At 46.5% G+C, this 17,578-nt stretch overlaps 1 protein-coding gene across 2 annotated transcripts in view; it reads right to left on the bottom strand.

Annotated features, from left to right (window-relative positions):
* The window catches only part of ST6GAL1 (ST6 beta-galactosamide alpha-2,6-sialyltranferase 1), a 119,939-nt gene continuing 102,361 nt past the window's right edge, over positions 1 to 17,578 (bottom strand). For both annotated transcript variants that reach the window (XM_015411363.1, XM_015411355.1), the window contains one exon: positions 1 to 4,025. In XM_015411363.1, coding sequence (XP_015266849.1) covers positions 3,784 to 4,025 — 242 coding nt within the window. In that variant the 3' untranslated portion in view covers positions 1 to 3,783. The remainder of the gene's footprint in view (positions 4,026 to 17,578) is intronic.

Genomic DNA, 17,578 nt, shown 5'->3' with positions numbered 1-17,578 from the left:
TTTAAAGATCAGTGTTGACAAGTTAGACATTTGAGGTTTCATATTTTTGAAATGTAAGCTTGACAAAAACATTCTGTACAAGTGTATAAAAATGGTGATGAAACACCCTGGGGGGTACTTATTGTTTTGTCTTTTTATGAGCTGCACTGATATAAATAATATTTCTGTACAGGGCTGACTTCAGATCTTGGGAGCACTTTCACAGACTGAAGTTTTCCAAATCAATGGTACTATAGTTGAGCCATGTCATATTGCCTTCTCATGGACCTGGTGAAATGGGACAAAACCTGACTTTGTAAACTGCAGCTGTCTTCAGCTGTGGTTTGACAAGGGGTGGCACCTGAGGCTGCCAGAGCCTGCCCGGACCTCTCACCTCTTGTTATGCCCCCCAGGACAGACAGCAATCCATGACCCATCCTCTTGCTACGGGCCTATCCTTACGCTTAACATGAACAAAATAAGCTTTTTAATACAAAGTCAGGCCATTGGTCCAACTAGCTCCATTTGTCTATCTGATCTGGGTCTCTGGCAGAGAGAGGCCTTTCCCAACACCTATTCCCTGAAGCCTTTTACCTGGAGATGCAAAAGATTTCACCTGAGATCTCCTGAGCGTCTCCTATCACTGAACCACGTCCCCTCCCCAGAACAATTCTGCACCCAACATGGCTCATGTATTGAAGGTTCGTGACTCGCTGACACCTTAGGATGAATTTGCATGTTTGTTCACCACAGTGCCACAATTTTTTTAAAAGGCACAGCTGTGAATAGTTAATTTCTAGTAACATGCATAGGGATACCATGCCACTCACTAAGCAGCGCCCAGAAATGGCATAGCACATGTTAACTCGCAGTTAGTTCCATAACAGTTGTTCCTATGTCACTTCAGTTATCAAAGTTATTCAAAATAACCAGAAACAGGTATCTATAACTTAAAATATTCCTTTATTGTGAAAGGAACAAGACTGACAGTGATGTCCTAAGCAGAGTTGCGGGCTTCTGTGATCACTGATTTCAGTGGATTTAGAAGGGTATAACTGTGCTTATGGTGGCACAGTGAGTCCCTGAAGAATTCTATTAGTGATTATGACTTTAAAATTAAAAAGGGTAAGTGTTGGTGGAGCACCCCTGAAATTGTTACCAACCACCAGCGCGTGTATTATTGTGAAGATGGCAGAAGTTGTGAGAGAGATCCAGGATGTCTAAAAAAGTCAAAAGGGTTGAAGTGATAATTTCAGAAATGGAGGCTTGGCTCTCATGAATGAGCTCAGAGCATGCTAGATGGCCTTTGTTGTGGAAAAGGCTTCCGCTTCCTCCAGAACTTCCATTTGCTTCAGATCATTTGCTTTCAAGGAGCCCTTGCACAAATGGAAGTTTTAGCAGAAGAGGAAGCATGCTGCGTGACAGAGGCTCTCTAAAACATACAGGACTTGTTCATAGGATCCAAACCAATAAGCTCAATATACTTTTTAATTTGAACAAGTAGCATCTGCCTTGTTCAAGTCATCTGGAGCTGACAGCAAGCTCATGGACCTACAGTGTCAAGAAAGAAGGTGGGGGAGAGATACTGATGCTCCTACCTTAAACTAATGGTTTAAATGAAGTTTGGTCTCTCACAAGTCTGTAAATCTATGAAAATAAATTTATTATAACAATCACCCAGTTTAACATATCTCAAAGAAACTTTCCCCAACTGGTAAAACTCTTAACGACTAGTATATGAAAACCCCTTGATAGTTGGATTTATTTTCAGGGACATCAGGCGTAGACGAATACAGTAGGAGTAATGTTATTAAAGGATGGTCTCCTTTTTAAAACTACTCCACACTGACTTCTGCATGGTACCTGAAATGATATACAACATTTATATAACATTAAGCATTTGACAGTTTGGTTCTGTCAGAACATCTCCAGTGTCCAACTGACATGTTTTGGAGATAATTCTGCTCCGTTCCTTGGGGAAGTCAGTTCTACAACCCAGATACCTTACTTAAATTCCTGTAAGCCCATCCAGTCTTGAATACTGAGAATGTCACATTCTGTAACCACAAAATTCACATTTTTGCAAGAGGAATAAAATCTGTGGATTTTTAACATTGGCACAAACTTCTGAATTTATACATGTCATCACGTGTGTTCAGAGCCAATGCATACAGGGTGAGTATGCTGCTCCTCACACACATTTCCCCAAATGTGATCACAGCGCCTATGAACAATCAAGCTGTACGTTTCCTGGTTCCCTGTGACCAGGAACATTTGTTACCAATCATTACCAAACCTGGGGATGGAGTCTGCGCATGTATACACCATGCACCTCTAGCTGTTGTACCCATGTGTACACACAGGCAAGTGGCAGGACCAGTGCACCCATTTGCCAGCAGGGGCAGTGCACTCATTCCTTAATACATGCATAGTCTATGTACGCATACAGACGTGGATCCTGTAGGACATTTCCACAGATGGAAGGGATACTTGATTTTGAAGCCACCTCTCCCCTTCCGCTGTAGCCCAAACTATCCCCTGAAATCTATTAATTTATTTTATTAGACTTAAATGCTGCTCCATTCCCTGCCAGGCAGGGCTCACGGCAACTTACAACAATCTATTATAATTTAAAACCTAAAACTTTTTTACTGCATCAGATGGTGCCCTAATATCTGCTGTTCTTGGGGGACAGGGGACCTGCAGGAGCAATGCAGGAGGGGAGGTGGAGGTCTGTAGTGGAAAGGATGAACTGGCAAAAATCACACACACACTCTTATTTTCCTCCACAAAAATGCTCTGTGGGATACATGCCATATTGTGCGCGGACAGGGTTTACGCACATTCAAAGAGCTAGAAATATGTAAAAAACTAAAACAGAATCTGATTCTTGGGCTGCAGCATCCTCTGCCCAATACCAAATTTTGCACTACACGGTGCACCTGCAGGATTGTGAAATATGCACCATGCACACTGTGGATACTACTACTACCCACTACTTATTCCCTGGGAATGTCCCTGGGCCAGCCTGAGAGACATCCTGGAGTTCTCTGCTTCCCAGGCCACTATTTGCCCTGTGTACCGATGGGCCACATGTTATGTTTTCCCAGCAAGGCAATAGTAGTTCTCTAGCACTGTTTCCTGTTGGGAAAACTGTGTGTGTGTGTATATGTGTGTGAGGGTGGGTGGGTGGATGTGGAGGGGCGGTAGAAGCACTTTCTCCCTGTGTGCTGCCATCCAAATCCAAATTGAGCCCGTAGGCACTAAGAAACTACAGAACTGCAGAATGTCTCTCTTGAACCAACCCACATATGTCTCTGGGGGGGAAATGTAACATGTAGTTAGGCCCTGACTCATACAGAGATGGAAGTATACTGAGATGGAAGAATGAAATACAAAGCAGTCCCTGAATATGAAGAGGTTCAGTAAAATTCTGTTGTGTCTACTCCCCGCCCCGAGTACGCACCCATTTTCTGTTTTTCTATGCAGTCATAAGGGCAAGAAATATGCTGATTTTTAATTTCAAATTCTGTGGGTTTTGGAGAGCCATACTTAGCCATATTCTGTGCTCTACAGCTGGAACCATTCAGATGCTGCACCTGTTTGCAGGGATCATAACAGGTTGAATGTGATTCTGATGAAAAGCACTTTAATCTGCAGCCACACATCCCAAACTTCAGACTTACTGACTGAAAGAACTGCTAACTATTAACAACCCACCCTAAAACCCTTGAAGGGGCCTTTACAAAGTGCCTTGCAATTCAAGAAGACCTTCCGAGCCTAGTATTTGAGGCATTCGATCTTCTAACACTGTACATTCCTCAAGCCATTAAGAGTCACTTTTCCATGCGTGTAAATGTCTTCATCTGTGCCTTGGTTAAGGTGCTTCACCATATTCTTCTCGAAGAGCAGTGGGTGGTAGGCACCCATGGTGCAGGCTTGGTCAAAGAACTTCTGGAAATAATGACAAATGTCTGTTTGCCTTTTGGAAGGAAGAAACTCGTAAACATCCACTTTGTCACACAAGTGCATCATGATAACAATACCTACAAGGGAAAAGAAGAGAAATATAGGGCTGCATCAGAGTGGCAGACAGAAATTAGAAAACCATCAAAATACTTTTCTTGTTTTGCCCTGACTGGGATAGCCCAGGCAAGCCCAATCTCGGAAGCTAAGCAGGGTTGACTCTGGCAAGTAACTTAGATGGGAGCAGGGGTCATTTCCTGCAGGAGCGCACAGGAGCGAAGCTCTGGCAGTAAAGAGCCCAGGGGGCAGGCACATGCAACAAGCCCTGCCCCCTGCTCCCAGCAGCCCTCAGTCAGAGCAAGAAGCAGCCAGGTAAGTGTCAGAGCCCCCCCGGGCCCCCAGTCCAAAACAGTCCAGTGGTACCTTTAATATCAATGTTTATTCAGGTACAAGCTCTCCCTCCTCTGCGAGGACAGATCTGCACGTTCCCCCCCCCCCAATAGCTAGCAATCCAAAACAGTCCAGTGGAGCCTGAGCGATGGGTGTTGCCTTCTGACACACTTCCAGTGATGTCATGGGGTGTGGCATATGCAAATAAGTTATGCTAATGAGTTATGCTAATGAGCTCCTGCATCTCTTTTTCTATGAGATGACCCCTGGATGGGAGACCTCTGAGGAATACCAAAGGCAGGGACAGGCTTTATTCAGTCACCTCTCTGAAAACCCCCCAGGCCCCCCAGTAAGGGTCAGTCACCAGAGGCTGCCGTGACTTCCAGGTGCAAACACACTCACATGCACGCACACACACACACACTTTTCTTGTTTTAAAAAAATGACAAAACTTCACATACTGTAGAGGTGTTGAAAGATCACTTCTCCCTCCCCTGACAGCTGCAGTTCAATAGTTGCTTAATGGTTCATTGACCTTCAATACTAATTCCTGGGTGCTGAACAAGAGTGGATTATGCAGATAATCATGTGTGTGTGGGAGAAATACTTCTGAAACTGCAATCTGCACACCAATCATGCCTGTGGTCCATACAAATCTCTTAGAAACCAGGGCTTAATTTATGAAAAGAGAACCTTATGCTTGTCACTCACACCTTCTGACCTGAATGATTTACCATGGTTACGGATCCATGCAACTTAGTTCTGAAGTGAAGAAGGTTGGGATCTGGGTCAGTACCTCAATGGGAAATTATCTAGATAGCATTTTGAACTGCTTAGAGTATGACAGTAGTAATCTGAAGGTATGAGTTGCCAGATAAACAGCACAGTCTTAAACGCTGATGTAAAGTACTGGGTTCGACGCATGGAGAACTCGGACCATGACAGGCATTCAGACGCGTTTATTGTACTTCACAAGACACACAAAATGGTCCTGCAAGGCCAACTATATACACTCCACCTGGCACACCTCTGTCCCCATTGGAGGGTTTGAATCTCCCACCAAGGGTGCTATTGGTAGACTCCCGGTGGACTAGGATCCTAGGTCCCCTTTGTGTTTGGGGACCAAGCTCCTGCTTTAACTGCGGATCCCTGGTGGCGGTCCACGTACATAACACCCCTACCCCCTTAGTCTCGATTCAACCTATGTTACATAATCCTTCAGATAGGTGGGGGTCTGCGCTTTGGGAGGTAACGCCAGGGCGCTGGCACGGGGTTGTTTATGGCCGCCTCTGGCTGGCTGACCATTTCTGGTTGTGACGAGGGTGGTGGCGGCTCTTCAGGTTCTGACGGTGTGGCTGGGTACTCGACTGGTAGGGGCTCACCTGTGTTGGGGAGTTCGGGTCGAGTGCTGGCTGGTGGTGCATAGAGTCCTGGGCCCTCAAGCTGGGGTTGTTCTTCCACCTCCGGGGGTTGTTGCCGCCGAAGTTGGTCAATGTGTTTTCTTAGGAGTTGGCCATCCTGGGTAGAGACCTCATAGGAGACCGGGTTGGTGACTTGGACTACCCGGCCTGCAATCCAGGAGGGCCCCTTTGTTCCATCAGATGCCATGAGTCCGGTGCCTGGTTGGGATATGGCAGTCCAACAGGATCGTGGGACGCCGGCCCATCAGCAGTTCAGCTAGGCAGCGGCCAGTAATGGGGTTGGGTGTCGTCTGCTGAGTCAGTAGTAAGCGGGCGAGCCAGAACTTCCAGTCCCCATCTGAGATCCGGCTGAGGGTTTCCTTTGCTGTGCGAACCATCCTTTCTGCTTGACCATTGGTCGCGGGGTGGAATGGTGCTGATCTTACGTGCCGGACCAGGTTCCGCTGTAGGAAGTCCTGGAACTCCGCGGACATGAAGTCAGTCCCGTTGTTGGATACAATCGTGTCCGGCAGCCCATGGGTTGAGAAGATCCGGTGGAGCGAGCGTATGACGGCCTTCATGGAGGTGGTGGACATGGGGCTGATCTCCAACCATTTGGAGTAGGAGTCTACTGTTACTAGAAATAACAGCCCCTGGAAGGGCCCGGCAAAGTCAATATGTAGCTGGGACCAAGGTTTGTGTGTAGACGTCCATGACTGGGTTGGCGCGCTAGGCGGGTTTGGGTGGACCGCTTGGCAGGTCTGGCATCTCCTTACCCAGTCCTTACCCAGTACACTCGAGGATTACCTTCGGGGCCAGGAGACTCTTTGCGAGCTGGATGGTGTGCATGCCACAAGAGCTGAGGAGGAAAGCCCTTCTCTTGCCTGCATCGGTGATCTCATGGAAGGCGAGATGGCAGGTCAACTGGTCAGTCCACGAATCCCAGAGCTCAGGATGAGTGGGGTCGAAAACCTCTAGGTGTCCCTGAGCGGAGGCCATGGCTCTAATGCGGAGTGGGGAGTGGTGTTCAGCGATGCCGGGTGTGGTGCTGCTCGGGAGCAATGCGAGGCACGGTGGCGTTTCTGGAACGATGCTCGGTGCTGTGCTGGAAGGTGAGCCTGGCGTGCTCATTGGGATCCCATCCTTGTCGCCACTGTAAAGTATTGGGTTTGACGCATGGAGAACTTGGACCACGACATGCGTTCAGACGCGCTTATTGTACTTCACAACAAGACACACAAAACGGTTCTGCAAGGCCAACTATATACACTCCATCTGGCACACCTCTGTCCCCATTGGAGGGTTTGAATCTCCGGCCAAGGGTGCTATTGGTGGACTCCTGGTGGAGTAGGATCCTAGGTCCCCTTTGTGTTTGGGGACCAAGCTCCTGCTTTAACCGCGGACCCCTGGTGGTGGTCCGCATACATAACAGCTGAAGTTACTGAGCTTGCAATGTGCAACTCTGCTTTAGGATTCCACTGCAAGTTTGCATGTGCTCAGTCACAAGGGACCTGTGCAGTTTGGTGTAGTGGTTAAGTGTGGACTCTAATCTGGGAGAACCAAGTTTGATTCCCCACTCCTCCACTTGCAGCTGTTGGATGACCTTGGGCAAGGCATAGTTCTGGCACAGCTGTTCTTGAAAAAGAGCAGTTTCTGTCAGAGCTCTCTCAGCCCCACCTACCTCACAGGATGTCTGTTGTGGGGAGGGGAAGAGAGAGGAGTTTGTAAGCCGCTCTGAGACTCCTTTGGGTAGTGAAGGGCGGGGTATAAATCCAATCTCTTCTTCTTCTTCTTCTTCTTCAGGACCAGTTCCACCATGAGGCCATGTGAGGCAGACACCTCAGGTCATGGTTTTTAGGTGGCATCTACTTCCTGTCTTGTCTACTCATTTCCTGACTTCTGGCCCACCAGCCCTCATCCCCACCTTCCTCTGGGAGTCAAAGCAGTTTAACTTCCTTGCTTCCTCAGCCCACTTCAAATACAGCATGGCACACCACACGTGTCTTATAAAACTTCCCAAATACTCACAAGAAAGAGCTTGGCCATTGTTTTTGTTGTCCTGGTAACACTACTGATTAGCATAGTTGCTGAGGTAACCCAAAGAATCTCCAAAGTCTTGCAAAAGGATGTAATGTTGAAAGCCCACAGGGCATATGTGGCTTGTGTGTGGCTTGGGGAAGTGAGAAGGCCAGAAGGATTACTTCTTTCTGGCGGAGGGAAGGGCAAAGTGGGGTGGGGGAGGTGGCCTTAGGCAGCAAAAGCTGGCACTGCTCCCTCTCAACCAAATAACCCTGGGGCTTGATTAATTCTGGCGGTTATAATGCAAGAAAAACAGGGAAACTCTCTGTCAAGCTTGTGAACTGCCTGGCAATGACAGTATTGCATCCTAGCATAAAGCTTAAAAATAATACCAAAGGACACTAGCATTTGGCTAGAAGTAGCTTTTCTTCTGTATGTTGGGAAATGGAGGGGATGATATAGGTTCTGCTTTATTACAAAAAGAACATACTAAGTTATGGAAATTGGATAAAATTCCGAGTGAAGAAGAGTTAAATGCTAAGCTGTTAACATTAGCAGAGATGGACAGAGTGACTGTTCAAATGCAAGGCAAAGATGATGGCATATTTGTGAAAAGATGGTCGAGGGTAGAAAGATTAGAGACGCTTTGATTGTGCATGGACCACCACAGTGAAGAAACAGTGACTGCTATAATCTTTTCCTGGGTGAAGCTATACTGCCTTCTACTGGACTCTACCTCTGTGCAATGCAGAATTCCCACCTATACATCCAGAATAAGCAAAAAAAGTTTTTGTTGCTTGTATTTATGTACATATCACACACACCTTTTAGGAATAGTGCTTGGAGAGTGAGGGTGAAGACTAGGGGTGTGAGGCCAGTGGTGGGGCTTTAGGGGCAGAGCCCCTTGCAATTAAGGCAGAGCCCCAACACGGCACCCTAGCAGAAAGAGCACCGCTCCATGCCGCTGCCCAGGCGTGGCAACTGTCCCCATCTGCCCTCTCCACCACCACCACCACTGGAGCAAATCCAGAGGTAGGAAGGAACCTGCTCCCTGGCTACCAGAGGGGGTGGAAAGTAGGCAGGCTGTGGCAGGGCTGTGCCCCCAAGCTTTTTTCTGCCCCTCGTGCTGCCCTGCCCCGAGAGTGAGGGGAGGCATCTTGTGACCCGGAGATGGCTGGGCCTGGGGTAAAGATTACATTTAATCTAATTATGGGTATTGCTAAATATCAAAAGCACCCTTGAACTGGCTATAAATCTGACTTCAGTGGAGGGAAAGAACTTCAGAAGGGCATTCGCCCTAGCCAGATGTTCTGCCCTTCCATCTGCAGTTATTCAAGGCAGGTATAATAAAACCACTTACGCTGAAAGGCTATGTTCATGCACTTCATGCGAGGTCGAATCAGTAGAGCACATGTTTTTCAGATGCCCATTCTACAGAGAGGCTTGTCTTAAAATCATTACCCCATTAATTGATAGGGTACCTGGTCACATCAATACAAACAAAGCAAGATTTCACTGGCTTCTATCAGATAAGAATGCAGAGATTACACGTTCAGTCGCTGAGTTCTGTGCATTGATTCTTAGACTGCGGGAGTTGCATTTTAAAAGTTTTTAAATTTAGATTTTATTCTGTATATTATCTCTTGTTTTTTCCTTCTTTTTCATATTGTATTGTATGCTCGTCTTAAGACCACAATAATAAAACTAAACTAACTAATCTTCGGTGCCCTGGAGCCCCCCCCCCCCCCCCCAAAAAAAAACTTTTTTTTGATCTTCGCGGCCCGTGCGCCCCCCCCCCCCCCGGAAAAAAATCCTGGCTACAGGGATGGTTTTAGGAATGAGCCAAAAGAGCTAAGACACTTCTCTCTCCCTTCTCTTCCAATCTCACAAAAGACCTCCTTTAGTTAAGGTACTCACTGTCTCTCCTCCATGCTTGTTACTTCCTCTCTCTTTCAGCCCCCTCATCATTCTCTTTGTTTTTCTGCCACCCACCCCATCACTCTCTCTTTCTGCCCCATCACTCTCCCAGCCTCCTGCCTGCTTCTCCCCCACTCCGCGTTCCCACCCACCCACCTGCTTCCTCTGCCTCAACAGCAGCAATGGCAGTGCTCTAGGAATCACAATGGATCTCCCTGCTACAAAAATCAATTCGCTTTAGGGCTGCCAGCTCCAGGTTGGGAAATTCCTGGAGATTTGGGGGTGGAGCCTTGGGACAGTGAGGCTTGGGGAGGCAAGCAGCCGCAGCAGAATATAATACCATAGAGTCAACCCTCCAAAGCAGCCATTTTATCCAGGGTAACTGATCTCTGTCACTTGGACAGCAGTTGTAATTCTGGGTGATCTCCAGCCCTCACCTGGAGGCTGGCAATGTTTTTTTTCGTGGAGAAAATGGCTGGTTTGGAGGGTGGAGTCTATGACATTATATTGGTCTGAAGTTCCTCCCCATCTCAAATCCCACAGTCCCCAGGCTCCACCCCTCAAATGCCCAGGAATTTCCCAACCTGGAGTTGGCAACCCTATTTCCTTCCCACCCAACAGCCAACCTACCTTTATCTGCCCCTCTGTCTTCAGCTTTCCCTCTCCACCACCCTCAACCACAGCCTTTACCTAGGAAAACTGCAGTCTTTCTCCACAGTGGGGATCAAAGCAGCTTACATTATTCTTTCCTCCTTTTTACCTGCACAACAACTCTGTTAGGTTGGTTAGGCCAGATGTGTGTGATAGGTCCAAAATCACCCAGTCAGCTTCCACAAGATGGGGCTCTGAACCTGGGTCTCGCATATCCTAATCTGAAGCTCTAACTGTTACATCACACTGGCTTTCATAGGGCGGCTGAGTCATGAAAGTGAGATGACATCAAGTTGTTGCCAAGCCTAGGGTTGCCAACCACCAAGTGGGGCCTGGAGACCCCCCAGAAATACAACTGAACTCTAGACAGCAGAGATCCTTCTCCCTAGAGAAAATGGATGCTTTGGAGGCTGCACTCTGTGGCATTATATCCAGCTGAGGCCTTTCCCTTCCCCAAATCCAGCCCTCATTAGACTCCACCACAAAATCTCTGGGAATTTCCCAGCCTGGCACTGGCAACTGCTGTCAGGCTTGGCCCTAAGGATCCCTCCCTGAAAGGCCAAAATAGGCCTGGAAAAGGTCCGCCCCCCTTCCTCTGCCTTTTACTGACAGAACCAGTAAGAAACCCCCCCCCCCCAATGTTCTAATCTCTCACTGTCAATCCGGTGGGGCCTGGAGTAGAGGGCCATTTCAAAAGGTATGGGGGGGGGAGAGAATTCAACCCTCCCTGAGGTGTTTTTTTTTTTTTAACTTTTTGAATTTTTATGCAGACCCAAAGAGTCCCCTGAGTCTGTAGAAAAACCTGTTGGGGGAGAGTGAGCCCTTTGTTGGCAGAAATAAGTATCCACAAGCAGAGGGGACTCTTGGCTATTAGTATATAGATAAGACAGCAAATGATATGGCATGGATAATAAATTTCATGTTATTTCCAGTGTTCGGGTAGGGGTGAGATATGGACACATAAACACATGGAAATACGAAACTGCTTTATACTTAATCAGACTCTCAGTCTATCAATGTCAGTATTGTCTGCTCAGACTGGCAGTGGCTCTCCAGGGTCTCAGGCAAACGTCTTTCACATGACTACTGAGCCACAACCTTCCCACAAAAAGCAAAGTAGCTGGCTGGATCCAACTCTTGAACACACATGAACACATGAAACTGCCTTATATTGAATCAAAAGCTTAGTCCAACAAATTGTCAGTATTGTCTACTCAGACTGGCAGTGGCTTTCCATGTTCTCAGGAATTTTTTGCATCACCTCCTACTGGATCCTTTCAACTGGAGATGCCAGGGAATTAAACCTGGGGCCTTCTGCATGTCAAGCAGATGCTCTACCACTGAGCCACAGCCCCTCCCCTTATGGGGATACTGGAGCATGAAATGTCCAGATCATTTCCTATTGTTGTTGTCATGATTGGACCTTTGATAATAATCCTAAACAGAACAGTCTTCAGGGCAAGTGAATGGCAGGATAAGATTTATGTATATCCAACATATGCATAGATGGGTCAACCATACCACCTCCTTTGGAGAGAAAAAATTCACTATCGCCCCCAGGGTCTTCATGGTGGAGGACTTTAACAAAGCTAAATGAGGTCACCAAGAGAGGGTTTCTGAAAATGTTATTCCTAGATATTTATATACACTGTTCAATCTGAACACATAAGATTCCCCATACTGACTTCCTAGGTCATTTCCTAAATACCATTACCTTAGACTTGGCATAGTTTATACATAGGCCTTCTTTATTACAGTACTGGCCCTGTTTATCCAAAAGTTTGATTTCAAGCTATGCCCTCAGTGGTTTGATTGGGCCATTTCTTAAGTTCCTACCCCATTTCTAACCCGTTACAATTCTGTGTGTGTGGTATGGGAGAAATAGAGAATCTGATTCTTTATATTTTGAGATGTTCACTTCACCATGACCCCCAAAACAAATTTATTACTAATATTCTATCCATGTGGGAAGGAGCTTCAGACTCAGAAAAAGTAATACTTTTGCTTGCAGATGAGGATTCTTATGTTTCTAATAGAGTCGCTTTGTTTTCATTAGCGGCAAGAAGGATTAGATCGAACTGTATGGAATAATAGCTATAATAAGAGTTAAAATTGCTTTGAACATTTTAAACTTTTAAAACTGGATTGATTTCATATGGTTTAGTCCTGTATTTGTAATTTTGTTAATGTTGTTAATTTTGCTAACTTTGTAGTTTTTAGATGCTATACTAATACCAAAGCCCATTGTAAAAGGCATACAATGAGCTCTAGAAAGATCGCACCCTCGCCCTCCTCCTTGGCCACCTTCTCCTGCATGGCACCAGCCCCCGTCTGCTCGCAGCCCGCCCGGCCACCTGCAGTAAGTTGTGGCCGATGACACCCGCTGCAGGGATGCCATGGTCGGCCTCAGCCTCCTCACCCTCCGCCCACCGGAGCGTCTGGCCCGTCCTTCGCTTCCCTGCACAGTGAAGCCAAGACGATGGGCAGCGCTTCTGTGGGCTTGCAGCTCGGCTGGTTACCTGCTCCCAGCCATGGCCAACAATGACCACCGTGGCGCTGCCATCACCAGCCTTGACCTCCTCAGCCTCCACCCGCTGGATCGTCTGTTGTGTCCTTCAGCTCCCAGTACACTGAGGCCGAGACGCTAACCGCAGCCAATGGATTGGGACACCTTCAGAGTGACAGCTCAGGGACCCAACTGATTTGGGAGCGCATGGAACGTTGCCACTCAAAAAGAGAATTATATATAAGGAGAGATATTGTTATGACCTATGGTCAATACAATAAACTGAAACTCCTGCTGCATAGATGGGGACACTTCAGAACCTCCCATTTTTCATTCTCCTGCAACACTGTGACATAAAACACAGCACTTGTCAGTACCCTTCTCTGTCTCATTTTACCTGTGACCTTTGTACTCTGATAGTACCGAAGACAAGTTCATAGTTAATGCTGACCCCACATGTGTAGTGTGCAAAAGTGTCAACTGCATGGGGAACCTCATCATTTGAGGACTTGCTTTACTTCCCCTACCATCCAGGTCTTACTGAGTTTTGCAGGTAAAACATCTTTAACATTTCTAACAAACATCCGAAGAATGATCAGTCCTCTTAATTTAAAGAACAGGAACTGAGAAGAGTCAAGTAAGTGAACTACCTTATCAATACTGACTGGGTATTTTAGACACTGGTTGCAGACTAAAGGATTGTCAGGTTTTTATCTATATATCTAATTCCCAAACATCTAAATCAGCACATTGGGGGCACTTGGGAGGCAGGGAGGTTTTCCTGCACATTTGGGACAATCCACATATGTGCAGAAAAATCTGAAAACTTGGAAAAAATATGTGGGGGATATTTAAATCCCCCCAAAAGTAAAAGAGTGTTCCCTGCAGGGAACGCTCTGAGAACAGCTTCGCCACCGCTGACAGGGAGGGAGAGGGGGAGGGGGCAGGAGAAGGCTTGGCCGGCTGGTGGCTGTAAGCCGCTCAGGCCTCGCCGCCACCCGGTGGGGGGAGAAAGTTTGGCAGACCGCGCTCAGGCCTTGCCACCACTGGGGGGGAGGGAGGGAGGGAGAAAGTTAAGCAGGCTGGCCAGGCCTCGCCGCCACCGCTGCTAGGGAAGGGGGGAGGGAGAAAGCTTGGCGGGCTGAATTTAGGCCTCACCGCCGATGCTGGGGGGGAAAGAGGGAGAAGGCTTGGAGGGGCGCGGGCCTCACCATGGGTGCCGGGGATGGGGGGGCAGGGGAGAAGGCTCACCTGTGGCTGCTTCCTTCTCCTCCTGTGAAGCTTCTCTCCCCCCCCACAAGTATCATGGGTTCCCCTTCTTGTAAAATTCTAAACTGCTAAATATTGAAGTTGTCAATACATTATTGTGCAACTTTTTTTGTAAACTCAGTTTAAATGTTGGTTTAATGATGTATAAGTTTATCTCACACTCTTTTTGTTTGTAATGTTTTATTCGTGATTCATTATGTTTGTTAAAGTTCTGAAAATTCAATAAAAATTAAATTGGAAAAAAAGGTAAGCTGCTCCCGCATGTATTACAAACATATCTGACAAAGGGGGCTTTGACTCTTGAAAACTTATACCCCCAAAATCTTCTTGGTCTCTAAGGTACTACTGGAGTTAAATCTAACATGTGTTGCAGGGATTAGGGCTGCCAAGTCCCCCGGGGGAGCAGGGGTTTGCTCGCTCGATGGGCCCCTTACCCACTGGCCCGGATCCAGCTGCCGGGGGGAACTCCAGGATCAGCTGTGGCCAATGTACCTCTTTAAATGCCTCCATCACCAAGGCCGTGGCCTCTTCCCCTGCCTGCAGCAGTTGCCAGCTGGGGGTGAGTAAGTCTCCATCCCAGACCCGGCCATGCTGGATCAGATCCAGTTGCTTACCTATGGACAGCCATCAGACTGAAGTGTCAGAGAAGTTGAATATGCAGAATAGGAATGCACTATCCTTCTCTTGCTATTAATCTCCAAATTCTGGTAACAAATCTTTGAAAAAGGAGGTTGTCTGTGAGATACCATGACAAGTGGTCACTGGTGGACCTACCTACCTGTAGTCATTTAATTTTTTCATTGTCCATTTATGTTTACTGCAGTAGCAGAGATCAATGAAACAGATGCAGTGCTGATGTCTGATTAGTAGTATTTTATTTATTTATTTATTTTCCAGATTTTTTTTACCCTGCCCTCCCGGCCAGAGCCAGCTCAGGGCGGCTTACATAAAAGCAGATAGTTACATCAAAAATATAAGTTGCAATTAAAACAAATTATAAAATCATAGTAAAGTGATAGTAGCTGTTGGTATTCGTATGATGGTAGCAGCCAGTATACAAAGTTCTCAGCTTGGAGTCAGCTCTCAGTGTTCATTTGGAATGTCCTTGCAGGGCTTGCTGTTCTCTAGGCTGTTGATGGCAATTGCCAGAGTCCAGGGCCCTCTCACTTTCAACCAACCAATGTTCTTCATTGGTGGTGGCGGCTCCCAAAAGCCTGGTGAAAGAGCTCTGTTTTACAGGCCCTGTGGAACTGTAAAAGGTCCTGCAGGGCCCTGATCTCCTCCGGGAGCTCATTCCACCAGTATGGGGCCACCACCCAAAAGGCCCTGGCTTTGGTCGTTGACAGCCTAGCCTCCTTAGGGCCCGGGAAGGCAAGCTGACTCTGGGCCCCTGACCGCAGTGCTCTCTGGGGAACATGTGGGGAAAGGCAGTCCCTTAGGTATGTAGGTCCCTGACCATGTAGGGCTTTAAAGGTAAGAACCAGCACCTTGAAACGAATCCGGTATGCTATCGGCAGCCAGTGCAATGCCTTCAGCACAGGCTGTATGTGCTCCTGCCTAGGAAGCCCCATCAAGAGCCTGGCCACAGCATTTTGCACTTCCAGATTTGAGATAAGGGCAGCCCCATGTAGAGAGCATTACAGTAGTCCAATCTTGAGGTTTGTACATAATTTAAATAGTTCCAGTCCCAGGGTATGGCTCAGTGGTCTAAGCAGGTGTGGATCATAAGAAAAGGTCGGAGGGAAAAAATGCCCTGAAACAGAAAAATATATTCTGTGCAAGAGCAGAAGCTTTGCTGTAGAATATAAATCAATTTAGAACATGTATCAGTTAGGCAAATTTGTATTTCAGACTACAGGTTGAATCCAACCAGTTTTTCAGAAGAAGGTCTCTTCTGACCACCAAAAAGGCTGTGCTGGGGAATCAGGGAACCTGCACACACAAAGGGCACGTGGTATGGTATCTGCGGTAAGGAAAGCAACAAGGCAAGGATTGCATGAAAAAGCTGGCTGGATCAAACTATGATCTGTGGCTTTATCACTACAAATCACCTGTCTCTTTTTCATCTTATTCTGCTTGGGTAAAACAAGGCAGAGCTGGATACCTCCTTCACACTTGTCAGCAATAGCAAAGCCTCAGTGAATAACATGTGTGCGCCTTTGAGACGGTCTCTTATTGTGTAAAAGCGCCATCTTGTGAGCAAACTGAGCTAAAGGACAAAGCAAATGTGATGGGAGGGAATGACATCTGTGGGATTGTAATGGGATTCATTATAAATAGCTAAAAGCTAAAAACTTAGCTAAAAGCAAGGCTGCTTAGATGTAATTGTTTAGAGAGAGAAAAAATCCCCGTTGGAGAAAATCAACCTTTCTTATCCTGAAAACAATTCTAGATGTGGAAACAACGAGTCCCAGTTAAAACAGAGGATTACATCCCAGCTGAAGCATTGTACCATAGAACCAAGCTGACATTATTCAGTGTTAGATTATCCTTTTCCAATAAATATACGGCTGGTGTCAACTAAGTAAGCATGGTGATTAACTCTTTAAATCAATTGAAGAAAACCTTGACATTTTGGATTTCAAATGAACATGTGTTTCTTTTTAAAACCAAAAATATCTTAAGACAAAATATTGGATCCTAATACATACATCAACAACGTGAGTGATTTTCCTCAGCTTCTCTCAATGGCATTTTAGATGACAAAGAAAGCTTCTGTTGGAAGCCCAAGCACCCTGAAATGCCAGCGAGGGTTGGGGACCCTCCAGACCCAGGATGCCATGGAACACGAGTCTGCAATAAGGAGAGGAAATTCCCCCCCCCCCAACCTAAGTGTGATTTGCATGTTTTTAACACAAGATAAAAAGAGTTATTTCTCTTCTTGTTGCAGCCCTCCTTTGTGCTACATAGCTAAGGAAATGCCTCAGCAATGGCTTTTCGGGAGCACAAAAAAGTGATCCTGAGCAAAATTATTCTCTCTGCCTCCTTGTTTACATATCTGGCAGACTCTCATCCGACCCTACCATTTAGTCTCTCCCACCTTTTGTTCCTACAAAGTATCTGTTCCATTGTTTCCTTGGCCCTGAGTCATTCTATAAACATGGGACCACTTTTGCCATTACTACTATTGAACAGAATTCTGCTCTGTCTGAACTACCCAAACAGTACATAAGATGAGCCTGGCTGGATCAGACCATAGGTCAATCTTATTCAGCATGCTGCTTCCCACAGTAGCCTAGGAAGGCCTGTATGCAGGGCAAGAAAACAACAGTTCTTCCCCAGTCTCACCCCCCGGCAATGATACTGAGTACAATCTAGCCTCTGATGTTATAAAAGAGCAATTATGCAAATATACTGTATGTATGTGATTGCACTATTATGGTACACATCACAATACAGGAATACATACAGGAATATACACGAATAACCTCACCCTAATTATTTCAATATTCATTAATCAATTTAATTATATTAAGGCTGC

The sequence above is a fragment of the Gekko japonicus genome, unplaced genomic scaffold (assembly GCF_001447785.1).
Source record: "Gekko japonicus isolate JY-2015 unplaced genomic scaffold, Gekko_japonicus_V1.1 scaffold433, whole genome shotgun sequence".
In the NCBI taxonomy this organism is placed as follows: domain Eukaryota; kingdom Metazoa; phylum Chordata; class Lepidosauria; order Squamata; family Gekkonidae; genus Gekko; species Gekko japonicus.
The sequence above is the reverse complement of the archived record's forward strand: the minus strand, read 5'-3'. Positions and strand labels throughout refer to the sequence as shown.